The sequence below is a fragment of the Cucurbita moschata genome, unplaced genomic scaffold (assembly GCF_002738365.1).
Source record: "Cucurbita moschata cultivar Rifu unplaced genomic scaffold, Cmos_1.0 Cmo_Scf00072, whole genome shotgun sequence".
NCBI classification, from domain to species: Eukaryota; Viridiplantae; Streptophyta; class Magnoliopsida; order Cucurbitales; family Cucurbitaceae; genus Cucurbita; species Cucurbita moschata.
This window is the reverse complement of record NW_019268588.1, coordinates 646533-668001: the sequence shown is the minus strand read 5'-3', so window position 1 is coordinate 668001 and position 21469 is coordinate 646533. Positions and strand designations below refer to the sequence as shown.

Here is a 21469-nt window from a genome sequence, read left to right as displayed (position 1 = left end):
GCGGTATTAACGGCTTCCGCCCAAAAATATTTAGGTAAATCATACTCATTTAACATTGATCTAGCAAATTCTTGTAAAGTACGATTTTTCCTTTCAACCACACCGTTTTGTTGAGGAGTCCTCGGAGGAGAGAAGTCATGAGAAAGACCATTATCTTCACGAAATTTTTCAAAGGCAACACTATCAAATTCTCCTCCATGGTCACTCCTAATTTTAGTAATTAAAAATCCTTTTTCATTTTGAACTCTTTTTACAAAACTAGCAAATCTTTTCAAAGCATCATTCTTATGTTTTATCATCAAAACCCAAGTAAATCTTGAAAAATCATCCACTATAACAAAAGCATAATAATTTCCTCCATAACTAGCTATTTTAGAAGGGCCAAATAAGTCCATATGGAGTAGTTGAAGAGGTCTAATAGTAGAAATCATATTTTTAGATTTGAAAGAAGACTTAGTTTGCTTACCCATTTGACAAGCGTCACAAATTTTATCTTTTTCAAATTTAAGTTGAGGAAGACCTCTAACTAATGAATTTTTTGAAATATTTGAAATCAAGTACATACTAGCATGTCCTAGTCTTCTATGCCATAGCCAAGAGTTATCAAGCAAAACCGAAAGACATTTATCATTTGTAGGACAATCATTCAAATCAATAGTATACACATTATCATCTCTATTTCCTACAAACAAAACTTTTCTATCACTAGCATTTTCAATTATGCAATTATTCTTATCAAATACAACTCTAAAACCTTTATCACATAATTGACTAATGCTAAGTAAGTCATGCTTTAAACCATCAACTAACAATACATTTTCAATGAGAGTACAAGAGTCATTACCTATAGTACCCTTACCAATTATTTTACCCTTCTTGTTATCACCAAAGGTTACTAAGCCACCATCCTTCTTGGAAAGATTCACAAACTTGGATGGATTACCCGTCATGTGTCTTGAGCAGCCACTATCCAAGTACCACTTATTTTTCTTGGAGGCTTTCAAACAAACCTAAAAACAAGGATATTCAAAATTGACATTTTGGTACCCATACTTGTTTGGGTCCTAGAAAGTTAGTGTTCACAAATTTAGGAATCCATTTCATATTTGCATTCATATTAAAGACATTGTATTTAGATAAGTAACAAGAATAATCTTTATGTCCAAACTTACCACATGAAAAACAAACAACATTATGCAATAATTTATTTCTTGGACTAAATTTGTGTATTCTATTTTTATTCGAAAAATTATTTTCTAAAACATTGTTAAATTTTGTATTTTGAGAAACTTTTCTTCCTAAAGGAATGTTTTGAGAATTTTTCAATTTAAAGCACTTAGGTCTAATATGACCTTCAACACCACAATAATGACATATAGGCACAAATCTAGATTTATCATACTTAGATACAAATTTATTGCTAGATTTAGACAAGATAGGGGATGCTTTAACAAATATTGTTTTAGAACTTGAAGGTGTAGAACATTCATCAATATAGCCTAATCCTCTTTTATCACCATATGACTTACCTCCTTCAAGTATTTTATCTAATTTTTGAGCACCTATTGTTAACATTTTAATAGACTCCTTAGCCCTACCAAGTTCTTGCAAATTATTTGATTCATTTTCTTTGAGCAATTTAATTAATTTATCTTTTTCACAACAATCATGCTCAAGAGACTTGACTTTATCAAGTAATGCATTTTTCTCATCACAATCAAATACATGCTTTTCACAAGGTACATCAATTTTAACAATATTATGATACTTCTCTTTTAAGCAAGAAATTTCATTTAGTAAAGACTTATTTTCAATAATTGAAGTCTTATATTTCTTTTTAAGCACAACATACTTTGAACTAAGTTTTTCTAAATCAATTGTCATCTCATCAACAAGTTTAAATAATTCATGATAAGAAAGAGATTCAAGAGTTACCTCATCTTCTTGTTCATCTTCTTGTTCATCCTCTTTGTCACTATGAGCCATGAAGCAAAAATTTGCTACTTCTTCATCACTTCCACTTGCACTTTCATCACTATCATCCCAAGTAGCCTTCATTGCTTTCTTCTTGGATTTCTTAGATGATTTGAGGAGAGGACAATCCGTTCTTATATGACCCGGCTTTTTACATTCATAACATATTACCTCATCGTTTTTGCTCTTCTCACCTTTTGACTCTTTTTGATTTGTGAAATGTTTCTTGAATTGTTTCTTCCTTTTAATAAAATTTTTATACTTACGTGTGAAGTAGGCGACATCATCTTCATCAAGGACGTCCTCATCTTCAGAGTCAACTTTGATGGACTTTAGGGCTATACTTTTCTTCTTTTTGGATTCTTCTTCCATGTGCCCGTTCATGGTAATCTCATGTGTCATGAGAGAACCAACGAGTTCATCCAAAGGAAGCTTTGTGAGATCCTTTGCTTCTTGAATCGCCGTCACTTTTGCCTCCCAACTTTTAGGCAAAGACCTAAGAATTTTTCTTACATTTTCGGAAGTAGAATATACTTTTCCAAGATTTTTCAAAGCATTTAAAATATTAGTAAATCTAGTAAACATATCACCAATAGGTTCATTTTCCTCCATTTTAAATAGTTCATAATTATGAACTAACATGCTAATTTTTGTTTCTTTAACTTGATTGGTTCCCTCATGAGTTACTTCAAGAGTTTTCCAAATTTCATATGCCGAAGAACACATACATACTCTATTAAATTCGTCATTACTTAAGGCACAATACAGACAATTGATAGCACTAGCATTTAAAGAACATTTTTTCATATCATGCTCATCAAATTCATTTTCTAATTTAGGCACCTCAATATTATTAACAATTTTTATTGGAATGTAAGGACCATTACTAACATTTAACCACAATTGATAATCAACGGATTGCAAATAAATTTTCATTCTAGCTTTCCAACATGTATAATTTGTTCCATCAAAATAAGGTGGCCTAGAAGTTGATTGTCCTTCACTAAAACCATTTTTAACACGTAGGTTTGCCATAAGCTTGAACAATAAAGTTTAGATAAAAAATCTATGGGAGCAACCTGCTCTGATACCAATTGTTGGATCGGTATGGCAACCCTAGAGGGGGGGTGAATAGGGTTTTAACGATAAAAGTGTTTAAACGTGATTAATTTTTCTAATGATGAAACTTTTTGCAAATAAGTAGAAGATGATAATTACTATAACAAAGTAATTCAAGTCAAAACAATAATCAAGTAGAACATGCAATAAATCACAATAATAATTTTGAAATTAAGTAGAAAAGAGTTAGAGAAAATGACACCGTAGTTTTATAGTGGTTCGGTCAAACTCGACCTACTCCACTCCCCAAGCGCCTCTTGGGAATTTGAATAAAGAACTTTCTCGACTCTTTCCACGGATCTGAGCCAAACCGCTACACCGCTCTTTTTACGAGTTCAAGAGCAAACTCAATCCTTTCCACGGCGCAGGATCAAACCGATACAAGTATTTGAGTTTGATAATAACACACCACAACTCTCTCAAAGAGTAGATTTACAATTTGGGATACTCACAACTATTTCCTCACAATACAAAAATAATCCCTCTCAAGAATAAGATGAAAAGAAATAAACTTGTAAGCTTGGAGAGAGCAACAAACAATGGAGACTTTGAACAAATGAGGATTGGAGAATGTATGTAAGTTGTGTATTTTAAAATGTGGGGAAGATGAGTTTATATAGAGGAGAAAAGTGGCAAAATGTAGGATTGAATATTGACCATTGGATTGTGTTAGGAATAATGGAAGGTGGAGATTAAAAGTAAATAAGTAAGAAAATTTTCTAAATTCATTTATTTCAAAATTTTAATATAATAGTAATATAATATAATAATAATAAAAAGTTATGTGAGTAACGGTCAAATGAAATTCAAAATTTATTATAAATATAATAATATAATAATAATAAAAACTATGTGAGTAACCACCAAAATTTTAAAATATAATAATATAATAATATAATATAGTAATAATAAAAATCGATGTGAGTAACGGTTAGATTCAAATTTATATTTTGTAAAAATAACTTTATTTAAAAATATAGTAATAAGAAAAACTCCACCATTTGTTACTCTCCAAAAATCATAAATGTCATACTTTGATATATCTTGATTTGTCCATCATTTTGATTTTGCTGCCACATCATCACGTCGGGTATGTTGTCTCGACTGTAATTTCTTCGTTTTAGCTCTGATTTGAGTAATTGAAAAGTCGTTGAAATTGTTATTCCCGACCTTATACTGTTGGACAGTTCAAAATACTGAAAATAATTAATAATTAAAAAGTAGGTTTGTTATCATCAAAACATCAATTAATTGATTGAAATTAATTAAAGTGAGATCAAGGCCAAAAAGCCAACAGGACACAGTCATTCTCATGCCCCTAATAAAATGCTTAGTAGTAATGAAGTCCAACCTGAAGATCATTCAGAAAAACACCCATCAAACAAGAGGGGTAAATATGACGTTGACATTACAGTTGAGAAGGGATCTTAGCAATGATGAACCTACGCTCGCTGCCATTGCTGTAGTTGAAGAGGGGAGCTCGAGTGAGGTAACCCCAATAGAAACCTCGTGGTCACTACATAAACAGCGCGACACAAGACCAGAAAGTCAGTCAAAATATTTATCTTCATTTGGGTTGATAGACCAGAAAGTCAGTCAAACTATATATGGGGTAAATTATATGCTATCAAAGATGTGGTTGTTGCTTATTCACTTTTAGCCTATAACATTACTTTCTTTAAAATTATTTTTAACGCTTTTTCTCACTTATGTTTTCTTGAAAATGTGACCCGAAGCTCGGGCATACGCTAATATTGTTCGCGAAGTTTGAATCGCACATGACTGACTTGTTTGCTGGATTAGAACAAATGTCGCACAATCACTGTCTCGCTGCCACACGAGTGTGATTGTGACACAAAACATTCCACCTAGTGTCATAGTAGAGTAGCACTTGATAGTGGGCGATTAATGGTCACTTAAGATCTAAGTTTGAGTAGCACTTAGTAATATTAAGTGTCATAGTAGGACTATCAATTCATGTTTTAGTGGTCCACGTTTTGGTTCACGTTTAATGATCCGTATCAATTCCTATTTTTACAACTTGTTCACTATTTAAACTCATCACTTCTTCCTATCTTTTAGAACACAACATACAACTTCTCTGGCTTCTTTCATCTAAATTTTTCTAAAGCCTCCATTGTTGCTCTTCCTAAGTTTATTTCTTGTTCATCTGATTCTTGAAATAGATGTCAATTGTATCGTGAGGAAATAGTTGTGAGTGATCAAATTGTAAATCGATTCAGAGTTGTGATGTGTTCTTAAGAAATTCAGACAATTGTACCGGTTTGATCATGAACCGTGGAAAGGATTGAGTTTGCTCCTGAACTCGTAAAAAGAGTTGTGTACCAGTTTGATCCTGAGTCATAGAAAGGATTGAGTTTGCTTTTAAACTCGTAAAAAGAGCGATGTAGTGGTTGGGCTCTGATCCAAGAAAAAAGTCGAGAAAGGTTTATTCAAATTTACAAGAGCCACTAGGGGAGTGGAGTAGGTCGAGTTTGACCAAACCACCATAAATCTATCTATGGTGTTATATTTTCTAACCCTTTCCTATTTAAATTCTAAATTGTTATTAAGTTTTATGGCATGTTCTAAGTTTCTTTTATAATGGTTCATCTAGTTTATTGTTTAATTATCATATTCTATTTATTTAAAAAAGAAATTGATAATAAAAAAATTTAATCACGTTTAAATTTTTTTAATTGTTGAAACCCTATTCACCCTTCCCCTCTAGGATTGCCATATACTCTAACCATCTCAAAATAAACGACTTTTATTTTTGCAGTGTCTCCTCCATACGGCCTCTTTCGATGGGTCATTACAGTTAGCTGTCGGGCGTCAATCCAGTTTGTGTATTTTGAGATTTTTTGTATTTTGTTTGAAATTGTATCTCGAACTCATTCCCTCTTTATAATAAATTTGAATGGCAATGGATCATAACTAATTTTGTTTTCTGTGTTGTTTAAGTTAAATGGCCCAAAATTTTACCCAATTTTACTATGTTTTTTATTTCTATTTTTATTTTATTTGCTTTTGTCTTGTATTTGTAGTCTTAGTCAAAGATTCGAAGTCTAAAAAATTAAGTCATGACATATTGGTATCAGAACAGTCGTGTTTTTAATCTTGTAGACTAGTCTAGGCAGAGAGTCGTACACCTTTGTGACTCAGCTTGACGACACGTCCCACCACAACCAAGTATATAGTCTACATCTATAAAGTAGTATATTAAATCATATAAGTCCTGTATGAACTCGATGTGAATTGAGTTACGTAGCTGAGATATTCAGTTATGATCATCACATAAAGAACTTTAAAGAGTGAACGTAACCCTATAAAATAAGGTTGGATCCAATTATAGAATCTAAATATGGTGATAAGGCTGCAAGTGGTCATGAGATAGCAAACTGGCCCTCATGAAGATAGAATGTGTGTGCAAGTGGTCCTGAGATAGCAAACTGACCTCATGAAGACTGAATGTTGACACGACATAGAGTGAGATGTCCATCCCATAAATTTAGGTATAATATACTTAAGATATTTAAAACTATACTATCTAGTGTGTGTGAATATATAAATAGATAGATACCCCTTACCAATATCTTTAGTCTACAATCTATATAGTCCATTATAATTAAGAAAAAGGATACAGAGAAAAGAGAGGAAAAGGGAAGGAAAAAATGGAAGCTTTTCTCAAAGTAATCGAAATAGAACATGGTCGAACAGTAAGCCCCTACCCCTCTAGAGGTACACCCCATTTAGAAGGTTCACAAGAATCTAATATGACCATTTAGATCTACGTTGCCACAATATTGTTCTATGGAAGCAAGCGAGTAGAATTTCGGCCCAATTTTAGTTCTCTAACCCATATTTAATCGTACCAAAGTGGGATTGTTTCGTAAATTAAAAGTTAAATAAGTAAATAAATATAAGAGATATAAACCTTTTACATTTTTGTCCACAAATTTTTTTAATAAGTGATTCAATTCCTTCCAAACCTAAAGATTTCACAATTTTTTAAGATGTTTTAAGAAAAGAAATTTATTATGATTTAAAAGTGATTCAAATTTGACTTTAAATAAATTTATTAATAAAACGAACGATAGAAATTGACATGAAAATAAAGTGGTAAACAGGGAAATAGCATGGCTTTTAAGAAAAGAAACAATAAACGTGTGGGCAACTACGGGCAAACACTAAGTAATCAGTAGATGATTTAGGTGCAATACATACAAATTTAACCTACTGAAAGCTTTGACATCGAAAATAGCTAATAGTGTGATACAAGCCTAAATCAAAGCTTTGAAATATGAAGGAAGAGATCCAAAACCTGCGGTTACCAAACAAGACATCAATTGAGCTGTGTGCTGCTGGGGAGAGTCCGCAGGCTTGGCTTCCCGCTCCCTCTGGCCTTACGTTCGACTCAAACGGCCATTGCTGCACTTTTCATTTTCCCCATGTTAAGACTTCAATGGCTGGTTGCTAGAGCAGTAACCAACAGACCCAGCACAAGAAATGGTTGGGCACTCGCCTGAAATGTTATTGCAAACAGTATAAGTTGAAAATCTGGACTGATTGTGGTAGGAATACACGACACGATTACGAATGAGACATGGGGTATTGTACTTAGAGATGTTTGGAAAAGGCAGAACTATAATGCTTTTCCAGATAGAGTACAGAGAAATGGTTCTATGAACGCAAATCTACACTTTGAGGAGATCTTCAGTACCTGATATTTGACATCGTACTTGACGGGGTCCTTCAGGAAGTATTTAAACTGTATAAGTCACGAGAGCATGGATTAGTCAGGTATTGAAATTCCTCATAACTAAAAGGGTACGATTGTCATACATAAGTATTAAATTATAGTTCAAGAGTAATTTAGATCTAATGGTCTTATTCTTCAATAAGGTTCTTCTCAGACCAAATCCTAAGAATTCATATCAGTACGGCCTTTTGTTGTTAACTTTTTGAGCGTCTTTCAAAGGGCAGATTTTCGTGTCTCGTATCATGGGTCTTACTTTGAAAGATTTTTTTTTTATTATTTTTGGTCTTTCTTTATGGCTAAAGCTTCTATAGTTTATCTTCAGTTTGGTTTGTTGTTGATCACCCTCTTTTTGGCTTTACATCTTCACAGCTTCCCTTATGTTTTTGGAGGATTTTATCTTATCTTGTTAAGAATGAGATAGAAAATAGAATTGGGAAGGTCTATATTATCATTGATATTGATATCCTTTAAATAGGATACAAGCTAGTACAAATGAGGAAAATATAAAATAATTAAATACTGAGAATAAAATAAAATATACTATAGAAGAATATTAAGATATAATATCTAAGATATATTCCATAAATAATATATCTCAACACTCCCTCTCAAGTTGGAGAGTGTAGGTTAATCACGTCCAACTTGTCTTTAACTTGTCTTTATGGTAGGTCAACAACACCCAAGTTGTCTTTCACCCTTGTCTTCCCAGTAATGAAAATATCCGTAAAAAAATAGACCGCCTTTGATTGGTTTGCATTTTTAGACTTTCAAGAAATTATTGAATTTTCAAGAAAGATGCAAGACTCAGAAATAGACCGCCTTCGATTGGTTTGCATTTTTAGACTTTCAAGAAATTATTGAATTTTCAAGAAAGATGCAAGACTTAGAAATAGACCGCAATGATTGACTCGAGGATTGCAAGACTTAGAAATAGACCGCAATGATTGACTCGAGGATTGGTAACTTGTCCCATTTAATTTGATTTGGAACAAGTGAATATCCTCCCTGATCACTTGTTGGTCCATGCATAAATGCTTTAGTGGATAATAACACCAAGATCGGTGCTTTGGATCACTTGAGAGGCTGTGAAAGAAAATACGAACATCTTGAATATGTCAGCTTAGAGTTTGGTGAGAAATTTGAAGATGCTTATAACGTATTCTTGATATTGGATGATTGACGACGGTAAAGACTTCACTGATTGGTTAGGGTTTGGCTTTAGGTTTAATACTCCCCTTGGACTCAGAGTCCAAGGGGTATTAAGAATATCACGATCGGTGCTTTGATATTAGGAATATCAAGATCGGTGCTCTGATACCATGTTAAGAATGAGATAGAAAATAGAATTGGGAAGTTCTATATTATCATTGATATTGATATCCTTTAAACAGGATACAAGCTTGATATCCTTTACAAGCCTGTACAAATGAGGAAAATATAAAATAATTAAATACTGAAAATAAAATAAAATATACTATAAATCAAATCATAAATGGAAGAATATTAAGATATAATATCTAAGATATATTCCATAAATAATATATCTCAACATGTCTTCAGCGGCCATTTTGTGTTATTTGGGAGGGCTCTTTTTCGTGGTTTGGCTTTAGGGGCTTCTTTATTTCCAAGCATTTTTTTTTCTCACTATCAGCATCCTGTTTGTTTTTTGTGGGGTTTAGAGTCTCAAGATTGAGCCTCAAGAGGTCGGTTGGGATATGGAGTCTGATGCCTATCTATAGTAAAATATCTTGTAGAGATATATATGGTAAAGATTTGGTAGAGATATATTTGGTAGATTATGTCTTAAATCTATTTATTGTTCGAAAATGTTTTTTTTTTTTTTTCATTTTCTGTATTCTCACTAAAACCTTTTAGCCAATATTCCTCTTTGAATTTTCTCTATCCAGTTCTTTGTGTTCATCTTGATCGAGTGTATGCGTTGTTGAGCGATCCTAACAACCTTGTTCTTTTCCGTTTCCAGTTCAACATTGGGGCTCCCTTTATGAAGTTTTTATCTCTTTAGCATTAATATCTTTTTATCAATCAATGAAAAGTTCTGTTTCTTGTTAAAATAAAGAGATTTACCTGGAAGAAAATTTGGGGAGCGATTAGAGCAAGGAGGGCCAATGCATAATACGGCTTACCAGCTCCCAACAGATAACCTGCAATAAGTAAACATCATTTATGGTCACGTTCATTTCAAACACATTATAGGGGACAGTGTATTTTAACTTTCAAATCAACGCCTTAAATTTACATTAGATGTTACAATAGTCATCATGATTTCGGGGTCTACATCGAAAATAAATAGGATGATAGCTGTAAGAAAAGTAAAAATCAAAAGTAAAAAGTTGTTAGAACTTCAGCTGCGAAGAACACCATTTTCAGACTGAGATTCAGGGATTATTTTTGTGGACGTAAAAGAGAGGTCCAATAATCCATCTTCCCAACTATCAAAAAGCCTTGTATTTTAAACTCACTCCGTTGAGTTGCAAACAAATTTTTGGGATCCTTGTCCATTATTACAGGGAACTGCTTCATTGAGAGTCAGGAAAATATTATTTCCAGTACTTTTACCATTGCTCAATTCCTTCAATGACTAACAGAGTTATAGATGCTAGGTGTCACAGTTGTAAGTTGTAATCTTCCAACCGTGCGGCACCATGACAAACAAACAATCACGGCAAACGTTAAGAGGAATTCAAGCCTCAATATACTTTTTTGCTCTTTTTTGTGACTTCGTCTATGAGATCCCACGTCAGATTGAGAGAGGAACGAAACATTCCTTATAAGGGTGTGGAAAGTTCTCCCTAAGAGACGCCTTTTAAAACCGTGAAGCTGATGGCAGTACATAACGGGCTAAAGCGGACAATATCTGTTAGTGGTGTGCTTGGGCTGTTACATTGTCGGACCTTAGGCAACGCAGCTTTACTAGGCCATTCCCTATACAAGTCCCAAGGATCAACCTTGTCTCTACACTATGTCAAGATCCTTTAAACCCAACATCGCAATATTTCTCCTTGGTTCTCAACAACACAGCCCACAGCCCACGCATTTCAACATCAATCCTAAACTTCACCAAGATGTGTTTGGACCCTTCATTGGGTCGAAACAACCTTAAAACGCTCATCTCAAGTGGAGCTTACTGGGAGCATAACTATGCAATCCAAAACTTATTGAGCTATTATAATGCTTACCGAGACACAATGGGCAAGTATTGTGCCAACGAGGAACAATTCAGTCCCCTTGATGCTTATGATATCACCCCGAGCATCGGGTTGTCATCTACCTTTGCTACTCACTCGAACACACTTATCGACAACTAACTCATGGAGTTATCTTGTCTTCAAGACCTCTTGAACATCCATCCATCTGAAAACCATCGAGGCGTCAACCCTTTCGTGTTCATGGCGACTCATTTTTTTGCATATTGTGCTAAAGCCCAACCCTATAACGCCAACCTCTGACCCATCAAAAGGGCACAATTTCAGCACACCCATGCCACTCGACACTTTTTATGGAATCTCATTCCCAAAGGAAGAAGCTCAAGACACTCGTCTTGCAATGCTCCCTCACACCATGGCACGAGCATGTGCAATGAGGTGGCTCACTTCAAACATTAGACCACCTATAGTAACACTCTAAGGGGGTTTTGGTCTTACACCCATACTCATCAAAATGACGAGGAGTCATATGCCAACGTGGAGCACATGTTTAGTGTCTGATCACCAAATCTGGCATGTAACTCCAAAGTCTCTTGTCCAAACTCACGACGGAATCTTGACTTCCAAGTTCATGGCCCACGGCACCATATGGCCCTATCGAGCTTGTCTCCGAAACCACAGACAAAACTGTCGCTTCTCTTCTTGCTTGTGCTCAAGCTTGTCTCTGAATCCACAGACAAAACTGTTGCTTCTCTTCTTGCTTGCGCCTTAATTCGACTTTCTTGTAAACTCTTATTGGTGTGCTAGATCATCCTTTCTCCTCAATCGTATCATGGCATTTCTCTCTCTTGACCATTGACATGGCCCGATGGGTGACACTTGCATGTCACCCTTACTCTTGTCTATAACGTGGGAGTCACAACTTGCTTCTAGTATGGTTGTAACGCTCTCCCCATGTTAAAATAGTCATCGTCTCGATAACTTACTCAAGGGCTCAATCCACCTCACCATACAATTGATTGTGAGAGTCTCCCCTACTTCCATAAAAGGAAGATCCACCAAAAAGTAAATTACAAGAAAGGCCGAAACCAAGAAAAGAGCAACTTGAATCTATGTGAAAATGATCGAGAAATTTGAATTCTATGTGAAAATGATCTTGTATGCTTTAAATTTATTTCGCAAGGTTTTAAAGTGAAATTCCCTCGAGAACAAGAAGTGCCAGAAGCATTACCAGCAACAGATAGTTGAGTTATGTCAATAGCACCAACGCAAATCCATTTAGCAGTTTCAGCACCAAAAGCTACTGGAAGTGACTGTAAAAGCAGTAAACAACAAAAGCTCACATTAAAATAACAACACCAAAATAAACCTGATAAGACCTATATTAATTTTACGAAATCAAAGACCCTGTTTTAGAATCAAATACCTGAAGTCCCATAGCTCTATCCCCCTCAATACTTTTGAAATCGTTTACAATGGCTATTCCCAACTGGTTATGGCAAAGCAGAAGGCAGTCTCATTAGTATTGGATTTTGCGAAAACACAAACTCTGAAAAAGAAATTGAGAAGCATACTCCAGCTATGCTGTACAAGAGTGTGAGAACGACAATATCAGGAGTGAGAGTTCCAAATAAAGCTTGACCTGCCCACCTGAGATTGAACATTGGTTGTTACTGGAAAAGCAAACTTATCATATAATAAAGAACAAGATAGTTTTGAGCTATGTATGTTTACTGGTAGAGCCTGGAACAAGCCAATTAATTGTGCATAAATAATAAACCAAGATAGAACCAGCCATCACGGGGGGTTCCATATATATGTGGTTCTACTCAAAGTGGATTAGACGTGGATAAAGTATTCATTATATGAATAGGCAAGGATAAAGTGTAATCATGGTCAATTGATTTCAGTTCAGTTTGTGGTCAACGGAAGAAGGATGTTCTCCTATGATCAGCTTTTGTCTATCATACAACAGAATGCTCAAAAGTCCGACTTGATTAGGCCATTCAAATGAGTGCGAATATTGACTGCTAACCAGATATATAGAAAACTTTCAAATTTTCATATGAAACAGAAATGACTTGGTCAACCAGTCAATTACACAGAAATTACTGGTAGACTTTATTTACCATCAATTTATGTCAATTTACCAATATCTATGGATCACAGGATTACGCACCATGGTAAACTGATATAACTTGCCCCGAGAGCAAAATTTCCAATCCAACCATTTTGTTTCAGCTGCAACCACATAAAAAATGTTCTTAGCATTCAGAAGATCCACTTTAGAGACAATAAACTTTTTGTGTTACCTTTAGAGGTGGAGCGGAGTATATATACGATAACAGCGAACCACCCAGAGCAAGGTAAAAGACTATAGGGAAGTCATGCCCTGCCTGGAAATGACAAAAACGAAGTTCAGGAAAAACAATCCATATGAACGATGAGTATGATCCATCAATTTAATGAACCTACCCACACATCCAACAAACCAGCCAAGCCAAGTCCTCCCAGAAGCAACACCCAAATTTGAGTTATAACCTGATAAAATTTTATGGATGAAGAAACCAATAAGGATTGATCATACATGCCTTTGCAAATGGACATCAATTGGTTTAGCTCATACCTCATTCTCAGATATTGCCCCAGATGGGATTGGACGATAAGGTTCATTAATTGCATCGATTTCTCGGTCATACCAATCATTGATTGTCTAAAAAACCAAAGGACCAATTCTATCTCATTTTGTGCTTGAATACTTTCATAAGGCAGAGGAAAACTTTGCAACGAGGAGAGTTTACCTGTGTGTAGCCAGTGAGAAATGGACCAGACATAAGCATGCAAGCAATTGATTTTGCCACATCCTCGAAATTCCAATGGAAGTTGCCTGTAAATGAAAATCTTGTATCGTTGAAGGTACAGTAAATGGTTCAACAAGGTAACTAATCAATGAAGCAGAAAAATTCCAGTTAGTACAATCCCCAATTTATCTATAAGCGTAATCATTCTTTTGACCACCGTCAGATGCATTAGACCATATAATACAAGACTTGAGAATGGATCTTTAAGTTTTGATATGAGAAGACCTTGTAATTCTTATCAGACACGAAGACAAAGAAGTAAATTCATCAAAGAATTTTCAAATGCAACTTTAATTTCTTCCTATGTAAGAAATGAATACCAGAAGCAGCAGCACCGCATACTACTCCCCAGACCAATGGGGGCCATGTAACAGGCTTTGTCAATTGAAGACGAATCTTCCATTTATTCTGCACAAAGTGCACATGACGAACTTAATAACGAATTATTGTAACATATACATTCAAATCTTCCTAAAAAACAAGCTGAGGACACGGTAACTCACAGTTTCTTGCGCAGCACCTTTAATTCCAAGAAGCTGGTTGAAGCTCGAACCACCACTAGCCGGCGCCTTATCTGGAGCCTGAGATTTAACTGACCAATACGAATAAGAAAAACATAAATACGAAGCACAGCATGAAAAGGAAAAAGACAATAAAAGCAGCTCAAATTTAATCATTTCTCAAGTTTCGAGAAATATACGCTGCTAGATTCGAAGTATTCCATTAGTCAACACTAAAAAAGAAAGCAAACTGAACGAAAAAAAAAACGCATGAAAAACCTTCATTGGCGTCAGTTTCAGCGGCAACAACCGAAAGCCTCCTCCCTGGAACAGTAACAAATCGTCGTTACCAACACAAAAACGAAATCAGCACTTAAAATCTCAAAATCCACACCAAAGCCAGAGAAGTCCACGAAGAATAACAAGAAAATTGGAAAATTCACGCATATAACATAGAACTACAAACGGTCATTCTTCAATTCTGAAGTTCTTCAATGTCAATGCGTATTCATTCTTGTCATTATCAGAAACTAATGAAAGCATTGCAGAGTGAACTCACTAGAAAACGAAACAGAAACCGGTGATAGAGTAGAGTGAAATCGAACTCGATTGGCTTGGATGCTCGATAATCTCAGAGATGGAGCTGTATTCAATGTTAACGCCATGGAAGCACAATCTCCGTTCCTTCTTGGAGCTCCCACTGAGAATTGCGGATATTGCGCGGTTTAAAAAAAAAAAAGAGTACGGTGAGATTAAGCCGTCTGGTGGGAGTTGATAACTTGACCACTTAGCTTTGGATGAAGTAAAAACTAAAAATATAAATAAAACTAACCCGAGGAGGGTAATGTTATTCTACGTCCAAGCCTATGGTAATTAAGGTGATCTCACTTAGGATGGCTTGGCTCTCTTAAAATTTGTTAATTTTTAAATTTTTTAATTAAATGTATTTTTATTTTGGGAAAATATGAGTAGGATTAAATATTATTCTAAAAATATAATTAAGTTGCTTTACAACACTTCCAAACTCAAAAATCACTAAACCACAATTTGTTTAGCTTAGTTTGTCTATTAATAAATACAATTAACCATGTTAATTTTTAGCAAATAATTTGTTTAAATGGAAATATATATATATATATATAAATATCCGATTTTTACCTTAACAACAAGAGATTCAAAAATAGAAGCAATTGGGCTGGCCCATTGGGCCTAGTCAGACAAGCATTTGGTTTTTTTTTTTTTTTTTTTTTTTTTTAAGAATCTTTTAAGGTTTTTCTCTTTCCCGTTGCATTGATTAAAGATAAACAAATTAGGCCGAGCATGCATGACACGTGCTCCCTTGAGTGGTCGTGAGGTTGAATTTGGGCTTTGGCTCATATTTTGTTTCGCATTAAATTTTCTCGTGTTAATTTTGTCTAATTTTTCATACAAATTGGCCAATTTTATCTCGACATTAGAAATTTCAATATTTATTTGCTTATTTTCTTTTAATTTATTTTTTACTTTTACACGGACCTATTTAAAATTTTAATAGTGAAAGTGAAATTATTTTTCATAATCTTTTGAAAATTGAGATAAAAGTTTAAAGAATATTCATTTTAGTTTTGATTTTGAAAATATTACTAAAACGTAAATAATAAAATTATAAAGGAAAATATAGGTAGAAATTTTATTTATAAGTTAAAAAACTAATTTAGGCTTTAATAAATATATATATATATATATATATATATATATATATATATATATCTTTTCTTTTTTTTCTTTTCTTTTCTTTTTTTTTTTTTTTTTTTTTTTTTGGCAAAAGAACAATTCCGAATTTCGGGTTTAATAATTTAATGTAGTGGCTCCAACTCCCACAAGCATCTTTGCTAATAAATAATTCCAAGAATTGTTCCATTTATTATGCTTTAGGCTTTTTATTATATTTTTTTTTATTCGTGGTATACTTTTTAAGAATAATGTTAAAAAAAAAAAACAATAGAATTTAAATTGTTTGCCTGTTTTAGGTATATTTTGACTTTATTCTAGATTTTACCGAGGTAAATTTTATTATTATTATTATTATTATTATTTTGAAAAAATTGAAAGTAATATTTGCATATATGCCAAGTTAAATAATTTTTTTTTTTTTTTTTTTTTGAAGTTTTGTGGACACGGATTTAAAAGAATATTATTTATTAATATATAATAAAGGAATATTTGTTTGTAGCTTCCTATTTGTATTATTTAGGAATGTGTCTAATAAGGAGAACATAACCTAAAATTACCATCTCCTTATAATCAATGCTTTTATACATAATTAAACCTTTAAAACTTTATTATAAAATATTATCTTGAACTTACATGTTCAAAAGCATCTTTAAAACAAGGTAAGAAAATACTAAATAAAATAAGTAAAACATTAAAAGTAAAAACATCATATCCTAACTTAAGATTAAGAAAATAAAATACCACTATCCTATACACGTGTCATGGTCTCTACTTGCTCTGCCGTTATTAGCCGTACAGGGATGTCTTACCTTTACATGAAATAGAAAGAGCACACAACTTGAGTATTTTAAGAAATACTCAGTACGTGACTTGTTATTGAGGTCATGGAATGCAAACACATGTAACTCATGTTCTAGGAACCTATCGTTAAAACCATCATAGTGGTGGTCTCCATTCCAAACAAAATTGGACATGTAGTACTTTCCTACACATGACCCACACGTGAGAATGTGGGTCCCCAGGCGGTCCGCACCCCTTGGACCCATTATACTTTGGCTAGTTGTCTATAGCGACGTTCGAAGGTCAGCAGACCCGTAAGTGTCATATGAGGCATGACCATCATCATCATAGTGTATGCATCCGTACTCATCATCATAAATGGAGAAGTATCCGATGTATATGAACACACAAAATGCATGAGATCTCTGTAGTTTTCATCTTTATGACACAACCTATACACCGTTCATATATTTAACATGCACACATTGGCCTTCATACATTCATCATGATTATCATTAACTAGGGTTATGTCTTTGAAAACTCGTTGTCATAATGTATCGTGGCATTTAATACATGCACGTCATATTAATATGGAACATCATTATATTAAGTCATTTCATCATCATAGGTCTCTCATCGTCTTTTTATTATGCATCATCATCATCATCATGTCAACAACATGCACATCATCTCATCATCACATAGCATCGTCACCTCATTATGTAATGTTATCATATAACATCATCACATCATTATCTAACGTCATCATATCATTATTTAACGACATCACGTCATCATATAACGTCATCGTATCATTATTTAACGTCATCACGTCATCACATCATCATATAACATCATCACATCATCATATAACATTATCAAATTATCATATAACATTATCACATCATCATACAACATAAAACATAAATTACTCGTGCAAGAGCCACTGGGCACGTTTCGTCATACACAAGACAAGTTTTTCGATTGAGTCGATACTAAGGTCACTTACTTCGTTAACTTAGGTCGAAGCTACTGCGACTCTTTAATACTAGCTTAACGTTGTTCTCGGAAATTTAATTCTATCGAGAGAGTTCAACAAATCATGAATTAAATTCTACTATAGAAATTAGCTCACCTAATTTATATATAAATAATTTAAACTTACTCCTAATAATTCAAATTAGTAAAGCAGCCCACCTAATTTTGCATAAAATAATTTAAACTTGCTCATAATAATTTAAACCAGTTAACTTTAATTATGAATAAATACTTTAAATTTCACTAAAAAAAATTTAAACTAGCTAAAAAGTAGTCTTATTAATCTTTAACACTTCCGAAAAATTGAAACTAAGCGAAAAGAGTCTTAGCATACCGGGCAATGTGGGACAATTTACTTTTTTTTTTTTTTTTTTTAATCTTTGGATTTTACACAAACTACCGAGGTTGAGTTGGGTTAGATTCTTTTAGTTTGGGTTAGGGTTGAGTTTTTAGAAAATAAAAAATTTATGGCGATTTATGAGTTGACAGTTCTTTTTTTGTCCGATCAACCCAATCAACTTTAAAATAGAATTACAAGTTAACCTAACCATACTCTGCTTACCATACTTTTGATACTATTACAAAAATTAAAAATATTTAATATTTGTAACCAATATTAGTAATACCCGGGAAATGTTTTAATATTTGAATTTTACGAGATTTTAATTATTAATATAGTATGTATTTTAGATAATTATGTTTTTTTTAAATATTAAAAAAAACAACCGACAACCAACTTAATCCAACACTCTATTTTCGTGTTTATCCAAAAAAAAAAAAATCAATATTAGAATGAACCGATAGAATATTGCCATTTGGAGAGGTGTTTGGGTCTTACAATCAACCTTGTTTTTTTTGTCAAATATTCCTATGCTTGCTTAATTTTCAAAGTTTATTTTTTTAATAGAAAAAATACTCCTTTTTCTATTAAATCTAAAATAGAATAAAAACAAAATAAGATATATAAATCAAGAATTACGTGAAATTTAATCTTTTATTAGATAATTATTACAACTAATGTTTTACCAAAGTACGGACTTTTAAAAAACTTTTTAATTTGAAAATAGTTGTTACTTTTATTTAAATAAAAAACATGTTTAAAAATAATTGAATTCATTAATAAAAGCATATGCTTCAGAATTATTTCTTAATTTCTACCATATTATTCTTTTTAAAATGTTCATAACATCACGATGGAATATGAAGATATTATTTTTTTCCAAAAATAAAATAAATATATTATTGTACCTTTTTTAAAAAAGAGAACATTTTATTTTATTTAATCTAATTATATAAGATTATAAGCTTTAGTTTCTATTACTTTGTTTTTTCTTAAATTGATTTTGAAATTTAGTTTACAAATTTTATAAATTGAATGATATGAACCCGAGACATCAATCATACCATATACTTCAATGAAAATGTGAAGAAAATACTGTTGAAATTATCAAAAGATATTTCAATTCAGACTTATAAATTTTGGGTAGATTACAATTTAGAGTAATTTAGAGTTATTGTATTTCATTAATATATTTTAAGACTTTTTATTTACATTAGGTTACAATTACATCCCAGTTAATTATGTGTTATAACGCATTTAATAATTTCATTTTGAGGCTACAAATAAAGTGAAGAAGCATTTGTGCTTTCTTTAGCCAATAGCTAAGTTTATTTGCAATTCTACCTAGTTTAGGTTGCATACAGAATCACTCAATCTTGCTGTAAAGTGTTTCGAATCTCAAACAAGTGTTTTTGTGTTAAGATATTTGATCAACAAGAATCATTCAAGCTAAACATGATCGATTTTGCTTGTAGAGTGATTCGAATCTCAAACAGTGTTCTTGCTTTGAGATATTCAATCAACATGGTAATCCGAATCTTACTTCTCTTACAGTGATTCCTTATCTTATCATTTACCACGGCTTAGAATCTTAACCTCACTTTCAGAAAATAATATCTACCCGTTATTGTTATGGATTAAGTAAATTATAGGGTTTTTTTTTTTTAAATGGAAATTAATTTATGTTTGAGGGAATTTAGCATAATGCTGGGATTTTATATTTACCAAGAATAATCCCACATTTTCAACATGTCCAGCAACCCAGCAAGTTTGATGGGACATTTGAGCATGACGTGGCATTGTGGATAATGAAAATGATATCCATCCACTCCTCACATAACACGACCCTCCCCCTCCCTCACTTTAGCTCAACTTTGTCAAAAATATTAAAAAAAAATAACTAAATAACATTATCCCAAACTAACTCCAACGGCTTCCGCTTCTTTCAAATAAATAAATTTTTTATATGAACTGAGCTGATTTACGAGCGACTTAAAATTATATTGAGTTAAATTGAATCAAACTTGAATTTATTGTCATTTTCTTATTATTTACTTTCCAACCACTCTTACAAAGCCCATAGCTAATCGATATTATTCTCTTTGGGCTTTCCTTTTGGGCTTCTCGTCAAAGTTTTTAAAACGTGTCTGTTATGTAGAGATTTCCACACTCTTATAAAAAGTGTTTCATTCTCCTCCCAACCGATGTGGGATCTCACAACAAGTCTCGTTAATGTATTCCAACAATATAGAAGTTTTTCCACATCCCACAAGATCTTTTTTGTTATGACCCGACAAAGCTCGTGATCTTATGGGAGTCTCTTGAAAGAAGATTACAAATGAGGGAAGAAAAGTTTCAAGAAAATTCTCAAAAAGTGGAGAAGGAATACTTCTAGCTTAACCTAAGGGAGAATGTTTATTAATAATATAATTAAATATATTTGCCAATAATATATTTAAATATCTAATATATTATACTCATATTTGAATGTATTTCAATATATATTTAACTAAAAATTTAATTCAATGAATATACCTTAATTGTTTTAATATTTAAAATATATCTTCTCTTTTAATACATAATATATTAATTTCATTTTTTTTTCTTTCCAGAACGACCTTAATCACAATATACTTATTTAATATTTAATATATCAAATATAATAAATATATTTTCTCATTTAACCTATATAATATATTAAATAGTAACTTAAATTTCTCAAAAAAAATTTCCTCACTTATTAATTATAAATTACAATAATACAAAACTAATTAATTAATTTTTTGCTTTTAATTTAACCTTTATCAATTTAAGCATATTTTAGTTTAAAAAATCAGACAGATTTCTACTATAGTACCCACTCAATATCTAAAACCACAGTCTCGACTAATATCAATGTATCTCAAATGAGTTATTTAGAAATAGACAATGAAATTTAAAATTACTTCAAAACATACGTTTATCTTCGTTAGAGTTACGTCATTTAATTGTTTCAAACACTATTCGTATACTTTCGACCATGTTAAAGGCACGCGTATATATATATATATATATAAAAGAATTTATAATAATTCAAAATTTTAAAAATTTAGGAATATGGTAATAGAATAAATTCCAAAAATTCCCAAACTGTAAATAAAGTTTTAAATCTGCATTTTTTATCGGCGGAAGATAAGGCGGCTTGAATAAAAGGAAGAAAAGAAAAAAAAAAAAAAAAA

At 32.5% G+C, this 21469-nt stretch overlaps 1 protein-coding gene across 1 annotated transcript; it reads right to left on the bottom strand.

Moving 5' to 3' along the window:
• Positions 1 to 7208: 7208 nt before the first annotated feature.
• Positions 7209 to 15175, bottom strand: LOC111438198 (chlorophyll synthase, chloroplastic-like). Its single transcript, XM_023076154.1, has 15 exons — positions 14940 to 15175; positions 14660 to 14704; positions 14384 to 14472; positions 14201 to 14288; positions 13821 to 13906; positions 13646 to 13732; positions 13495 to 13560; positions 13332 to 13415; positions 13199 to 13260; positions 12594 to 12669; positions 12446 to 12508; positions 12251 to 12332; positions 9941 to 10017; positions 7817 to 7864; positions 7209 to 7618 (listed from the first exon to the last, which is right to left on the bottom strand). The coding sequence occupies exons 1-15, from the start codon at positions 15043 to 15045 to the stop codon at positions 7556 to 7558; spliced, it is 1122 nt and encodes a 373-aa protein (XP_022931922.1). The 5' UTR covers positions 15046 to 15175; the 3' UTR covers positions 7209 to 7555.
• Between the last annotated feature and the right edge of the window lie 6294 nt (positions 15176 to 21469).

What these genes read in the sequence shown, in the direction of transcription:
- LOC111438198 (XM_023076154.1), bottom strand. Translation starts at nt 15,045, where the DNA reads ATGGCGTTAACATTGAATACAGCTCCATCTCTGAGATTATCGAGCATC. An exon ending in ATGCGGTGCTGCTGCTTCTG is followed by an intron (nt 13,907 to 14,200) that starts GTATTCATTTCT and finishes TTTCATTTACAG; the next exon opens with GCAACTTCCATTGGAATTTC. An exon ending in CTGGTTTGTTGGATGTGTGG is followed by an intron (nt 13,416 to 13,494) that starts GTAGGTTCATTA and finishes TGTCATTTCCAG; the next exon opens with GCAGGGCATGACTTCCCTAT.